This window comes from Oratosquilla oratoria, chromosome 39 (assembly GCF_046742065.1).
Source record: "Oratosquilla oratoria isolate Oo_2021 chromosome 39, ASM4674206v1, whole genome shotgun sequence".
NCBI classification, from domain to species: Eukaryota; Metazoa; Arthropoda; class Malacostraca; order Stomatopoda; family Squillidae; genus Oratosquilla; species Oratosquilla oratoria.
Window position 1 is genome coordinate 42,569,349 of NC_134815.1, and position 13,932 is coordinate 42,583,280.

The window sequence follows — 13,932 nt, forward strand, 5'->3', positions numbered from 1 at the left end:
TTACTTTCCTGCTAACTTCCAAGACTTGCTTATTACCTTATTTGCTATGGCCTTGCAACTGAAATTTTAGTTTCATTGAATGTGAGCCATTCCTCCTATATTGACCTACCCAAAATACATCAGTTGTGTATGTGTGTGTGTTTGCGTATGGGTAAAGAGAAAACAAAATATTACAGTCAAAATGTTAGAAGTTTACAATCAGATTCTGATATGGTCAAGGTTTGAAGATGGTTCCTACTCGTACATACATATACCAAGGGCTTTTTCCCTCTTACCAGGGAGGTAGCCATAGTCAAAAGGCATAATTCCACTCCAACCCATTCACCACTCCTCCCTCCCTCTCATCTTGGTTTCTCCTGGAGGATGGGTCATCCCTGCATCTCGCCCATAACCCTGGGTTAGAAGCAATGCAACAAAACACAGCACATCAAGGCCACTTCATTTAATTGGTGACTTACTCCCCCCCCCTCGTGCAAAAACATTGAAGAAAGGGAGAAATCCCTTCAAGCTGCATCAAAATATCATTCACACATAACCACTCCCTACCCCCATCCACTCCTTTCCATGCATCACAGTATCATCCATACACAACCATTCTCTACTCACCCCTCTATCTGTAGGAACAATATCGTGCCAAATAGGTGGAGTCCTAGAGATGGCAAAGGAGAGATCTGGAGGGATAATAGAACTTAAATGTGATCAGGGTTCTTGAGCGGTGGTTTGTGCATATTGAAAGCTAGCATAAAAAAAGGGTGTTGAAAATGGAGGTGAATGGAGTAAATTTGAGGGAAAGACATGAGAGTGAAGTGGACAGACAGGGTAAAAGGGCCATTGAATGCAAGAAAAATGTGTTGTCAAGCAGAGAAGGGAGAGGGCAAGAGATAGGTGCAAATAGAGTGTTGTTATGAATGGATGAGAAATTGATATGGCCTGAAGGGATTTCTTTCTAGGATGCTCTGTAAATTCTCGAATGAATGAGAAGGGAGGATCACCCTGTAACAAAATGGCAGGGTAAACCAAGTTTGGCTGTCAGGTCCACTGTGGAGGTGCTGTGTCTTGATGCATTGCCTCTGACCTAAGCAGTGGGCAGGGGGACAGAGATGACCCTTCCTCCACAAATAGTTAAGATAAAAGACAACACATGGGTGTGAGATAGGTCAGGAATGGGTATAAATTTTTACTTGGTCACCCCTATTATAAGGAGGAAAGGGCCTTTTGGTACATGTTTGTGTAGATGGACAGATTAGAAAAGGATGCAAGAGTAAGGAGTAGAGGAGTAAAGATGGAACACTGGTTTGGGACAGGAAGGTATCACAAGGTCAGTGGAACATTTACAAAGACCATATATCAGAAGAATACCAAGAAACACAGAGGACACAAGAAGAAACTTAAGAAGGACAGTTACAGAAGAGATCCGAAAAAGGATAGCTTCCCACACAGAGTGATAGTATCTGGAACAAACTGAATGAGGAAACAGATAGTGCTAAAACTAAACATGACTTTAAGAACAAACTGGATGCAGAAAGATACAAAAACAGGTCACTACAAGCATAGCTCTCTTCCCATAAAATACAACTAGGTAAATACACATAGCTCTCTTCCTGTAAAATACAACTAGGTAAATACAAAAAGAAGGAAAGGTACCAGATGACTGATATATGAGCAAAGATTGTCTAAACTGGAATTACCAACCCTGGAACAAAGAAGAGAAAGAGGTGATCTGTTGGCCATTTATAGAATTATGAAAGGCATGGAAGTCCTTGATAGAGAAGACTTATTAAATTGGGATAGAAGAAAAACAAGGGGACATGAAAAGAAACTCAAAAAGGACAATTATAGAAGAGATCAGAAAAAGAAAAACAGCTTTCCACAGAGTGATGGATGTCTGGAACAAATTGGACAAAACAATAGTGTTTGTTTAAACACCATACATGAATTTAAGAACAAACTAGATGTTGCTAGATACAAAGACGGGACACCACAAGCATGGCTCCCCTTCCTGTAGAATACAACTAGGGAAATACACACACACACATCAACATACACTTCACTATCCATTGTACTTTTAATAGTAACCATGCATTGTCGCAGGCAGGATCAGTCCAGTAGTGGTAACACTGTGAGTACTCAAAGAATGTGATGCAACAAATGGCAAGATTTGGTCTTGATAGATAGACAGGATGTATTACACATAATAATAATTGTTGCTTCAAGATTTCTACTGACTGGAAACCAACAACTCTTCAGCAATCAGCAGACCTTTGGCTTTCCCATACATCTCTTAGTATAAAATTTGGACTGTTCTATCTGTTGTATTAGTGTAGGTCTATTTCCATGCTACCAACTGCTAGGAGGAGCAGTTTCCACTTGCCATCTCTCCTTAAAAAAAGGGAGGAAATAGTCAAAGTTGATAGAGATCTTATGCTCAGTCCATTCCAGTCCATATGCACCTCCAGATGGAGGTGGGAGTAGGTTTGAATGAGCAGCCATTTGTTCTTGTCCATATCCATTGTGGAGGAGCACCACTTGCAGATACTTATCTTTGGGTTGATTCAATTTTTTTCCTGTAAAATTTTACTGAGTAAATATGTACTCACAGTCACATGCATGGTCACAAGCATATACAAATCAGCACAGAGATGATCACACCTTTAGCACTTTGATTTCAAAGCAGACATCAGAATAGGTTTTTAGATATGGTAAAAACGAGGATGGTAAAAAGATTTGATGAAAGGCATTTGATTCATTCCAGTGAAACTTGACAAAGTAGATAAATTTGAACAAGGAAAACTACTGAAATGGATGGAAGACTTTTTGCATAGAAAAATAATAAGAGTAGTGCTCAGAGATACGAGTTCTGCTCAGGAGGAGGTAATTAGTGGAGTTCCACAAGGATCAGTATTGGCTGCAATAATGTTTGCTATGTGAATGACATGGATGAAGGTGTGGAATGTTGCATGAACTTCTTTGCAGGTGATGCAGAATTGTTAAAGAAAGGGAGCACTGAAACAGACTGGACTCACTACAAAGAGATCTGAACAGGGTCAGAATTGGGAAGTGGACTTCAACATAAAGAAATGTAGTATAATGGAATCTGGAAAAAAAAATATCAGGACAATATAAAATTGGTGAAAAGGAAGTAACAAAAGTGGGATCTGAAAAAGGCTTGGGAGTGATCATCACAAAAGACATGTCAGCTGACAAACATATAAACAAAATTGTCGGCAAAACCTACAACTTGCTAAAATCAATAAAAGTTGCTTTAACTTAGATGAAGAAATGGTAAAGAAAATATTAGTCACACTGATAAGGCCTAAATTGGAGTATGCAGCAACTGGTCACCCAGTAGAAAAAAGAATATAAAGAAAATTGAGAGAATCCAGAGAGCAACTACAAAGATGGCCCCAACACTATCAAAAATGTCATATGAAGATTGATTTTCAAAACAAGAACTACCGATTCTGGAACAAGTTGACCATCTACAGAATTATGAAAGGTGTAGTCCTTGATAGAGACAACTTACTAAATTGGGATAAAAGAAACACAAGAGGACATGGAAAGAAACTCAAAAAGGACAGTTATAGAAGAGACATGAAAAAAACAGCTTTCCCCACAGAATGGTGGATGTATAGAACATACTAGACAAAGCAGTAGTGTGTGCAACAACAATACAAGAATTTAAGAGAAAATTAGATATGGTGAGATACAGAGACAGGACACCATGAGTGTAACTCCCCTTCCAGTAAAATACAACTAGGTAAATACGAACACACAATAAAAAATGTCATATGAAGAAAGATTGTCAAAACTAGAACTACTGACTCTGGAACATAGAAGAGAAAGAGGGGACTTGTTGACCATCTACAGAATTATGAAAGGTGTAGAAGTTCTTGATAGAGATGACTTACTAAATTGGGGTAAGAGAAACACAAGAGGACATGGAAAGAAACTCAAAAAGGACAGTTATAGAAGAGACATGAAAAAAACAGCTTTCCCCACAGAGTGGTGGATGTATGAAACATACTAGACGAAACAATAGTGTGTGCAAAAACAATACAAAAGTTTAAGGCAAATTAGATATGGCGAGATACAGAGACGGGACACCACAAGCATAACTCCCCTTCCCGTAAGAAACAACTAGGTACAACTAGGTAAATACACATGTACAAAAAATCTAGAGAAGAAATAATGAACTCAGAAGTGATATACATTGACTTGTATGAAAAGGTGTCAGCAAAATTAGAAATCAGTGATTATTCAAAGGAGAAACAACCAGACTTTGTTTTATTGAGACCAATTATTTAAATGGGTAAAGGAAAATACAACATAAGGCAAAGGGATGGAAGAGAGAAGGAGGATAGCAATGAGATAAAGTATAAGGTCTGATCAAATAGAAATGGGAAAAGGTAACTTTGAGTCAATCATTACAGGAGTTATAATAGAGTTGAAGTGGCAAGGGAGACTTTACAGTGGCATCCCACCAAAGACAGGAACATGGAATTAGGCAGAATGTAAAGAATTAGTGTTGGATGCAGCCAAGCAATTACATGATTAAAAAGTGATAATACAACATGGGAGGAGACTTCAATTGTGCCAAGGCAAAGTGAGATTAGTGGGAAATAAGTGGAAGTGTTTAATGATGTTTAATATAGCTATAAATAATGTGAGACCCATTGGGTCAAAGAACCAGCAAGCTATAGAGGCAAAGATACTCTAACAAGAAAGGATTTTATCTTAACAAAAAATCTGTAAATCACTGAAATGCCAGTATTCAGATTTAATTTGGAAGGAAATGCAGAATTATGACAGCGGGGTCATCAAGAAATAATAAGAACAAATTGAAAAAGCCCTCATGTATGAAGGATGTGAAGAAATAGTTTCCATATAGCAACTCTTGGAAGAGCCCAGAGGATGATTTAACCCAATTTAGAACCATGAATTTAAAATTAAGTACCATATGATAAATGGAGAGTAAGAGATAGGACCCAGTGAATGTAGCTTCTTTCCTATATAATGCAATTAGGCAAACTTATCCACACACACAGGTTATCAGCAAATAATTTTGTATCAAATATAGTTAACTCCAACTGTCATAGTACCCCTGAAATGATTAGGTTTTCACCAGTTTAGTTCAGAGTACTGTATTAACAGGATGCATAATGGAGACCAAATGTTTGCAACCCCTCAGGCAAGTACCTGTGTTGGCTAAACTTTTCTTTTTCAGAGTTAGAGGAATGGTTTTTGTATCCTGCATATTATGTGATACATGCAATTACCTCACTCTTTTTTCAGCTTTTACTGTTCTTCAGATTGTATGTGAAACTAGGAAACATTAGCTGTAGCACTAGTTTGATTATTATATTGAATGATTAGTTTTTCAGCTTAAGAGAAAGTAAGAACAATTTTGCGAAACTTCCCAAGTAAAGCAATGTTCTTTGTAGACTTAGATAGAGGTCCCCGTCCATGACAGGAACCGTATATGCCTATAGCTTTTCACCAGTAGTCATTATTAGTTCCCCATAGAATCATCATCTACACATCTTTTGTAGTGACCATTGCAGACTTGGTTGTATTTGGTTGTGCTTTTTTAATTTATGTATTCATTTATTTATCCAAAGAAGTCATCATTTGATATAATTTAATCTGGCTTTTGGAGTTTCATTAGTTGGTTTATATGATGAAATAGAATGCTGGCATTTAATATTTTAACACAACCTGGGTGTATGCTTGAAACAGTTGAGATTGATGTTAGAACTTTTATCTTTATGTGAGCAAGTACTTACCTGTCTACCAATTGGTAACATGAATACAGGCCGAACCTCCGGACGCAGATCAGGTGGACAGTCCACCACCAAATCACCATCTGTGCCCCCAGTGGAGACAGCTGAAGAGAAGAATGCTAAGAAAAAGAAGGCTCCAGCAAATCCATATTGTGACTTTTGCTTAGGGGATTCTACTATGAACAAAAAGACAGGAATGCCAGAAGATCTTGTATCCTGTGCAGATTGTGGACGTTCAGGTATGTCTGTCTATATTTCATGTATATCATTCATGCGCTTGGCCTTTTAAAGTATCAGTCTTACCCCACATCTCTTGCTGGAGAGCCACCCTGAGCAATCTAGCCACAACCACCAGGTTAGCCCCATGGGTATGAAGAGATATTGTGGAGTTGTCAGGAATAAGTGTATAGCATTTTAAGGGTAGAGTGTGTATGTAGTATAAAGGTGTTGTATAGGCTTTGTGGATGGTGGGTTTGATGTCTTTATAAGGCACCAAGGGAGCTTAATAAGGTGCAAATATCCATATAAAGCCAGCACCCAATTTTTTGTGTGCCCTGGGATTTTAACTTAGGCCTCATGTGCAAAGTGAGTGCATTACTACTGAGCCATCCAGAACTCCTGCGAAAGTTTAGTTTTTGTACCCCCATGGTGTCTCAGGATTACATCCAATCACTTTTGCTGGTGTCCATGTTATTTTCATGTCTACATTGGTTTTGTCAGTGAAACATGAAATATATTGGTCATGAGAGTAAAATTTCCTGTTTAATTTTGTTGTTGAAAGAGCCTCTTTATTATTAATTGAAACTGGATCAGCCTAATAGTTGTGTTTAATTAGATTCTTTTGAATATATGATTTGTTCTCAATGGTCATGAGATGGACAATGGGAGAGAATGGCAGTAATTTGGAAGAAATTCTTAAAGGAGAGAGGCTGGAGGAAGTGGGTAGCTTTAGGTACTTGGAGTCACATGTGGCAGGAAAGTGAGGAATGGAGGTGGAGGTAAATTGTAGATTGAGAGAAGCAAGTAAAAGCTTTAGGGGATTAAAAAGCAATGAAAAATATCCACTTAGGAATGGATGCAAAGAGGAGATTATATGAAGGGACATGGAATTTAAGAGAGGCAAAGAGGAAAGGTTTAAATGTGTTTGAGATGAAATGTTTGAGAAGTACAGTAGGGGTTACAAAGTTGAATAGAGTGAAAAATGAGGATAGCCAGGATGGAAAAGGAGAAGGCATATAGGGTTGATGAAAGAGTAATGGGATGGTTTGGATACATGGAAAGAATGAGTGAAGAAAGATTAATAAAAGAGGTGTGGAAGGCAGAGGTGGATGGAGTGAACATGAGAGGGTGACCAAGGATGAGATGGATGGATGGGGTGAAAGAGGTGTTTATAGATGATGCTTTGATGCAAGGAAGGGAGTGGGCAGGGTATGGGGAGTTACGGGAGTGAATAATATTTGTGTGAATATTTCGACACAGCTCGAAAGGATTTCTCCCTGTCTGCTAGTTTTCTGCATGAGGGGATAGAGAGGCGGGTCACAGATTAAGTGAAGCAGCTTTGCTGTAGATGTGCTGTGTCTTGCTGCAATTTTTCTGACCCAGGGCAGTGAGTGGGATACAGGAATGACCCATTATCCATGAGAAGCTAAGATGAGATGGAGGAAAGGGTGGTGGATGGGGGTGGAATGGGTGGGTATGTGTCTTTTGACTTTGGCTACATCCCTGGTAAAGGGGATAAAGCCCTTGGTGTATAGATTGATAGATATAAATGTTTCACTTGAAAAGCATTATACACAGTCCTTCAAAAACCAGCATTCATTTACTGTGTTTTTTTTTTAAGAAGAAGAAAAGGCTCACTTAACTATGTAACTATGACAAGGAGAGAGATTTTTAATTAAAATGTTAATGACTATTTTATGGAATATTTGCAGGGCATCCAACCTGTTTACAGTTTACACAGAACATGATGAAGAGCATCAACACATATCGGTGGCAGTGCATCGAATGCAAGACTTGTACACTCTGTGGAACTTCTGAGAATGATGTAGGATAATTGGCTCTTAGATACTCATTTCACCTTTGTTAAATGTTACTTTCAGTATGATTGAAAACTTTTAATGATTCATATATTTGGCCTGTAATTTATATATATTTTTTCCAATTTCTGTTCTATCTCATCTTTGTTCACAGCAGGACAGGAAACTGATTACTCTTAAACTTTGTTTCTGCAGGACCAGCTACTATTTTGTGATGACTGTGATCGTGGCTTCCACCTGTATTGCCTGACACCTCCATTATCAGAGCCACCGGAAGGAGAATGGTCATGTTACCTTTGCCTGCAAGAGTTCCATGGAAAGTGAAATTCTGCAGGGAAAGCATTTAGCCTCTCATAAGTATACCTTTGCATAAGTTGCTAATTGTAGGTTGTAATGCCTTAGGGATAAAAAGTTATGCAACTTTGTCTATAGGGTGAAATTTAATGACATCAAAGTACTGAGATCCAGCTCATTCACAAAGACTTTTGCATTGGGGCTGTTATCTTCTTATGGCACAACTTTTTATAATAACTATACATGTAAGGTTTGCTTCCCTACGAGTTCAATATTGTACATCAAGCAGACACTGAAAGTGTATTTTTAATGATAATTGTTGCCTCAAGTTTCAGTGACTACAAACCCATAGCCTCACAGTGGCTGGAAGTAGACTGAAGTTCCACCTATAAGTCTGTCTAGGAAGAAACATGGGTATATGTTATATCAGTGTGGGACTGTTTCAATGTCAATGGCTGAAAGTAATAGGAGAGTAGTTGCTGGTTGTCAACTCTCCTAAGTGAAAAGGTAGAAGAGATATAGTGGAAATTGAGAGAGACCTTAGGCCTAGTCTGTAGACTGAGTGTCAGCCCTTTGGGGCTGCACCTCCAGAATGAGGTGAGGATGTTGACGGGCTTTGAAAATGGGCAGCATCTCTAGAGACAATTCTCTGTCGTCCGTCTTGCAGGACCACCACCAACAAGTACCTGTCATTGGTCCAGTGTACTTGTACTTTTATTTGGTCAAGAAATCGTTACTTGATATTATTATTATTTGAAAAGGGAAATACGTAGAGTAAGTGTAGCTGAAACCCCTGAAGAATCTCATTTAGAACTGTTTTATTTCTCTTCTTTTTTTCTTATTTAACCAGTCATCATCAGGACACCTTTACAGTGCTGTAAATTAGTGGGGATACTCAAAGGGCACTTTCATATTGAACCATCTTGACCAACTCAGGATGTGTATAGTTAATAGCATATCATTTAGGCATCTACAGTATATATGAATATAATTGTATATCTAATGTATTACTTATGAGATAGCGTGGAAACAATAGATCTTTTGTAGCCTTATACTGTATACCACTAGTGACAGTCCAGTACCTCCTCATGGTGATAAGGATAAATTGGTCTGATGTCTTTAAGGTACTTCATATTGTCAAGAGGAGGATGCATTGAGGCCAACTACCATGACAACCAGACCACAAAGTCATGAAATACTATGCCAAACTTTAGGCTAAGTCATGTCAACAATTAGTTTCATTTTCACAGTTTTTCATCAGTATTTTGATTGATGTGTTGTATTACAGTGTTTTTTACTGAATGCCATTAATGAGAAGAATGGCAGTGCAGAATTAAAGGCTTTTTTCAGTAGCAGAATGTATATTTTATGCCATTTATTCATCTCTTGCACAAATTATTTTTAAGTCAAATGGAATAAATGCTGCTATGTATAACTAAGTTGTAAAGCATAGGACTATCAGCTATTTGTGGATACATTACATGAGCATACTGTGCAAGTTTGGTTTGGTACTGGAAAAAAAAAAGTACTTGGCTTTGGTATAACTGCAATTATTTCCTATTGTTGGTGGTCGTGTCTGATACACCAGGCAGCTGTAGTTGTCTGTTTAAAGAATTGGTAATGCCATTGAAAATATCTGGTGTAGCCAAGTATGACCTTTTTGTCAGTGAAGTATGCAATGACAATGCCTTCTTTCTTGGTGTGGATTTCATATTGTATTCTGCCTAAATTATGTTGTATGCATTTTCAATATGCTGAACAGGTGCTTGATAAAATCAGTATATTTTTAGCATGATGTTATATCTTCATACATCAAGTCCATATGCAAGTTGTACAAGTTGTACAATAATCCTCTCGTATGTTTCTGTACATCTAAGGTATGCCATCTTGCTTTCAGCTAAACAGAGGGTTAGTATCTGCAAGGTCAGATGTTTTGAAATTCATTGTGATGGACTTCAATATACTTGCAAGATAGCTGAACTCCAACAGCTCATGGAATGGGTCATATGGTAACACCAAATGCACAAGTTGAAAGATGTGAACTATGGGAGCAATATTTCTACATGGGCAGAAAGCTGACATGTGATGTACAAATGCAGCCACAGGCTTCCCATTTTTTCCTAGAGTTCCCATGAAGGGCATGAGAAATCCAAAACAAAGCAGCAACTATTACCTCTGTAGCCTAAGCTATCCGTTCATTAGGCTGTAGTAGATTGTGTGGATAGGCTTCTCTTATCATTTCTTCTAGCTATGTTTTAGGTATTTGCTGTCATTGTATAGTATGTAGTTCACTGTAGGCAACAAACCAACCAACCAACATTAGCCCCATCAAACAAATGAAAAACGTATCCTCATGCAAGAATGGACAAATGATTAATATTCAGGGCTCCAGACATAATATTTTTTGTAGACTAGTTTATTATAATTGCCCCACAGGATTAAATCCTGTTTCCTTTCATTGTGTTATCAAATATTGTGTGATTGTGTATGGTTTTTGCATGAGAAATTTGACAACCAGTGAATCACATAGTAAGGACAAGTTGTAATGTGTTTGTTAGATCCTGTGTACTTGGACACCCTGTAGTATTCTCCCATGTCCTCATACCTCCTCTGCACTCAGCCTTGGGGTACCTTGGATGATTTTTTGGCCTCCATGTATAAGCAGATAAACAAAATGATCAGACTGGGCACCGAAGGTGGGCTCACACAAGCACCCACCAGTGGGCTCTTTCTGCGAATGCCTGCTGTCTGATGTTCCTAATGCTTCCAACTTGGTTTTTTGTCCCATGTCAGGATAATGTACAGTGAGATGACAAACAATCCATACATTTTATTTTTGTATGCTCACAGTTACGCCATTTCTAGTTATAGGTATACTAAGACGTACATTTGCTGAAACGTCTTATTCTGGAAGGTAATTTCTTTTCATTACTAATGCGTTTCTGAAATTCTCATTTTTATGTACTGCATTACAAGATGCAAAATACCTCAGCTTACTTCTAGGCCTCTGTATTTATTATAAGCCTTCTCCAAGATAAGTAAATTGCTTTTGTACTACTTTTGTTATTCTTTATCCTTTTGTCTCCAGAAGAGCACAATGTGTGCTTTGTCATGTCACAATTTGGTGGACTGAAATGCATTTTAATTTGACCCAGCAGAACAAGACAAGAAGTTATGGAAATAAAATGTGATGATATTTTTATTTATAGATCTACCTTTGTTTTGGGATGGAGTGAGGGGACTAGGGATCCCCCACGTGTTTTCTCCTACAAAGAGTAAGGCCTGGGAGGACTCCAACCAAAACCCCAGTAATTGGGTCATTAAATATTTGTGGACATAGCACAGATAAAAGTAAAAGGAAAGACATTTATAGTATGTAAGAAGAAAGATGTACTAGTGCTGAGTGAAATTAAACAAGGAAAAAGAAGAAATGGAATTTTGGAGCATGGTGGGTAAGGTGTTGGGAGTGACAAGGGGGTGAGGGAGAAAGTAGTATTGCTGGTAAGTAATGAGGTAGATAAATGGGTGGAGTGAATTAACAGGATAATGTGGGCAAAGGTGAAACTGGTATGGGAAATACATATGGTAGAGGGTGGTAGATAAAAGGGTTGACAAGGCATTAATGGACTGTAGTGGTATCCAGAAGAATTCTGGATGTCCATGTTCTTGGGGAAGAGAGTGGGGGAATATCAGATAATTTTTGGTGGATGGTAAATTGAGAATGGAGGATAGGTGGAAAAAACAGGAAAAGGGTGGATGATAGAGAGGTGCTGAAAGTAAACTGTTTAGATGAGAAGGAAAAAAAGAGCAGAAGTACAAGGAGAAGCTAAGAGAAGTGTGGGATGTAGTGAAAGAGTAGAGATACGAATGAAAGAGGAATAGGGGTGTGACAAGGTGTGCAAGGTTGGTATGTGGAACAAGGAAGATGGGAGAAATAGAAGGAAGGGTAGTGAGTGGTGGGATGAAGTGAAGAAGGTAGAAGTGAACATTTAGGGATTGGTTGCAAAGTAGGACTCTGAAAACATGAAAGGTACTAAGAAAAAAAAGAAGCAAAACAAGATAAAGGAGAGCATATGTAAAATGGAAGAGTAAGACAGAAAATTATGAAAGTAATAAAAAAAAAATTGGAAGAAAGTTAATAGAGGAAGGCAAGTCAAGTAGAAAAGGTAAAAGGCACAGCTGGGGGAGGGATTGGTGGTAGGAGTGGAAGGCACTAAGAAAATTATGATGATGGGAAATGAAAATGGAGGAGAAATAAGAAAAGATGAGGTACAAGTAGTTTTGAGAATTATGAGAGCAGGTAAGGTACTTGGGTTGGATGATTGTCATTTGGAGTGTGAAGAAGGGAAGTATAGTAATAGTGGACTGGCTAGTAAGGTTTAATATGTGTCTAGGGGAGGGTAGAGGAGTGCCTATATAGAGACAAATGTGATTGTAGTAGTTTTGGGAGGGTTTTGAATAAAAGGATTAGGAGAGTAATTGGTTAGGAATAGACACAGTGTAGGTTTAGAATAGGTAGGGGTTAAATGGATCAGATTTTTGCGGTAAGACATATGTGAGAAAGCTTTAGCTAAATGTGATAATTTCTTGAGGGCCTTTATGGATTTGGAAAGGGTTTATGACATAGTAGACAGGAAGTCACTGTGGGAGGTTTTGCAGATATTTGGGACTAGGGGAAAGCTGTCAAGGGCACTCAAGAGTTTTCACAAGAGTAGTAGAGCCTGTGTTAAGAGTTGGAAATGGAGAGAGCAAGTGGTATGAAGTAAAGATAGGGTTGTGTCAGGGATGTGTCATGTCACCATGTCTATTCAATGTGTACATGGATGGGGTGGTGCAGGAGGTAATGGGCAAGGGATTGGAGATTGTTAAAGTGGAGAAAAGGTCGAGGTGAGCCAACCATTGTTTGCTGATAATACAGTACTTGTGGCAGAGTCTGAAAGACGATTAAGGAAATTAGTGACGGAGTTTGGGAAGGTATGCAATAGAAGAAAGTTTAAGGTAAATGTTGGTAAAAGTAAGGTGATGAGATGTACAAGGGAAGAGGGTGGCAGCAAGTTGGAAGCGAATTTTAAAGGAAGCCAGAGGAATTGGACATTTTTGGGTATTTGGCAGGAAAGAGGAGTGAGGGTGGAGGTAAATTGCAGACTGAGATAAACAAGTAAATGCCTTGGGGAATTAAAAAGTATGAGAAATAATGGATGCATAGAGATTATATGAAGGGATGATTGTGCCAACAGCACCATGTGGGACAGAAACTTGAAATTTAAGAGGCAGAGAGGAGTTTAAACGTTAAGATGAAATGTTTTAGAAGTATGGTAAGGGTTACAAGGTTGGATAAAGTGAGAAACAAGAAGAGTGGGAATGGAAAAGGAGGTAGCAGATAGGCTTAATTAAGGAGTATTGGGATGGTTTGGACACATGGAATGACACAGACACCTGGGAATGGATGCAAAGAGATTATGAAGGGATGATTGTGCTGACAGCACCATGCAGGACAGAAACTTGAAATATAAGAGCCACAGAGTTTAAATGTGTTTAAGATGAAATGTTTGAGAAGTATTGTCAGGGGGAAAAGTTACCCCTTTAAAATTTTGGAAATACTTAGAAATTGATTCATCATCCAGCTCTAATATTTTTAATTTACTATTGTAATGATTAGAATTAATTATAAAGAAATCCATAAAAGGAACTGGATTCGTTAACAAACATGTTAAAAAAATGTTACTACGTAAACATTAAGTCCTAATCTTGCTATCGGACACGGAGGGTAAAGAACGGGCTCATTGTTTTGAACTAGTCTATCTACGTGGCATATTGGAGAA

General features: G+C 38.2%; 1 protein-coding gene across 7 annotated transcripts in view; it reads left to right on the forward strand.

Moving 5' to 3' along the window:
• LOC143020376 (zinc finger protein ubi-d4 B-like) overlaps positions 1-11,161 on the forward strand; it is a 92,827-nt gene extending 81,666 nt beyond the window's left edge. For all 7 annotated transcript variants that reach the window (XM_076176763.1, XM_076176761.1, XM_076176764.1 and 4 more), the window contains 3 exons: positions 5,813-6,019; positions 7,712-7,824; positions 8,012-11,161. In XM_076176763.1, the coding sequence (XP_076032878.1) occupies positions 5,813-6,019; positions 7,712-7,824; positions 8,012-8,140 (449 nt within the window). In that variant the 3' untranslated portion in view covers positions 8,141-11,161. The remainder of the gene's footprint in view (positions 1-5,812; positions 6,020-7,711; positions 7,825-8,011) is intronic.
• The last annotated feature ends 2,771 nt before the right edge of the window (positions 11,162-13,932 follow it).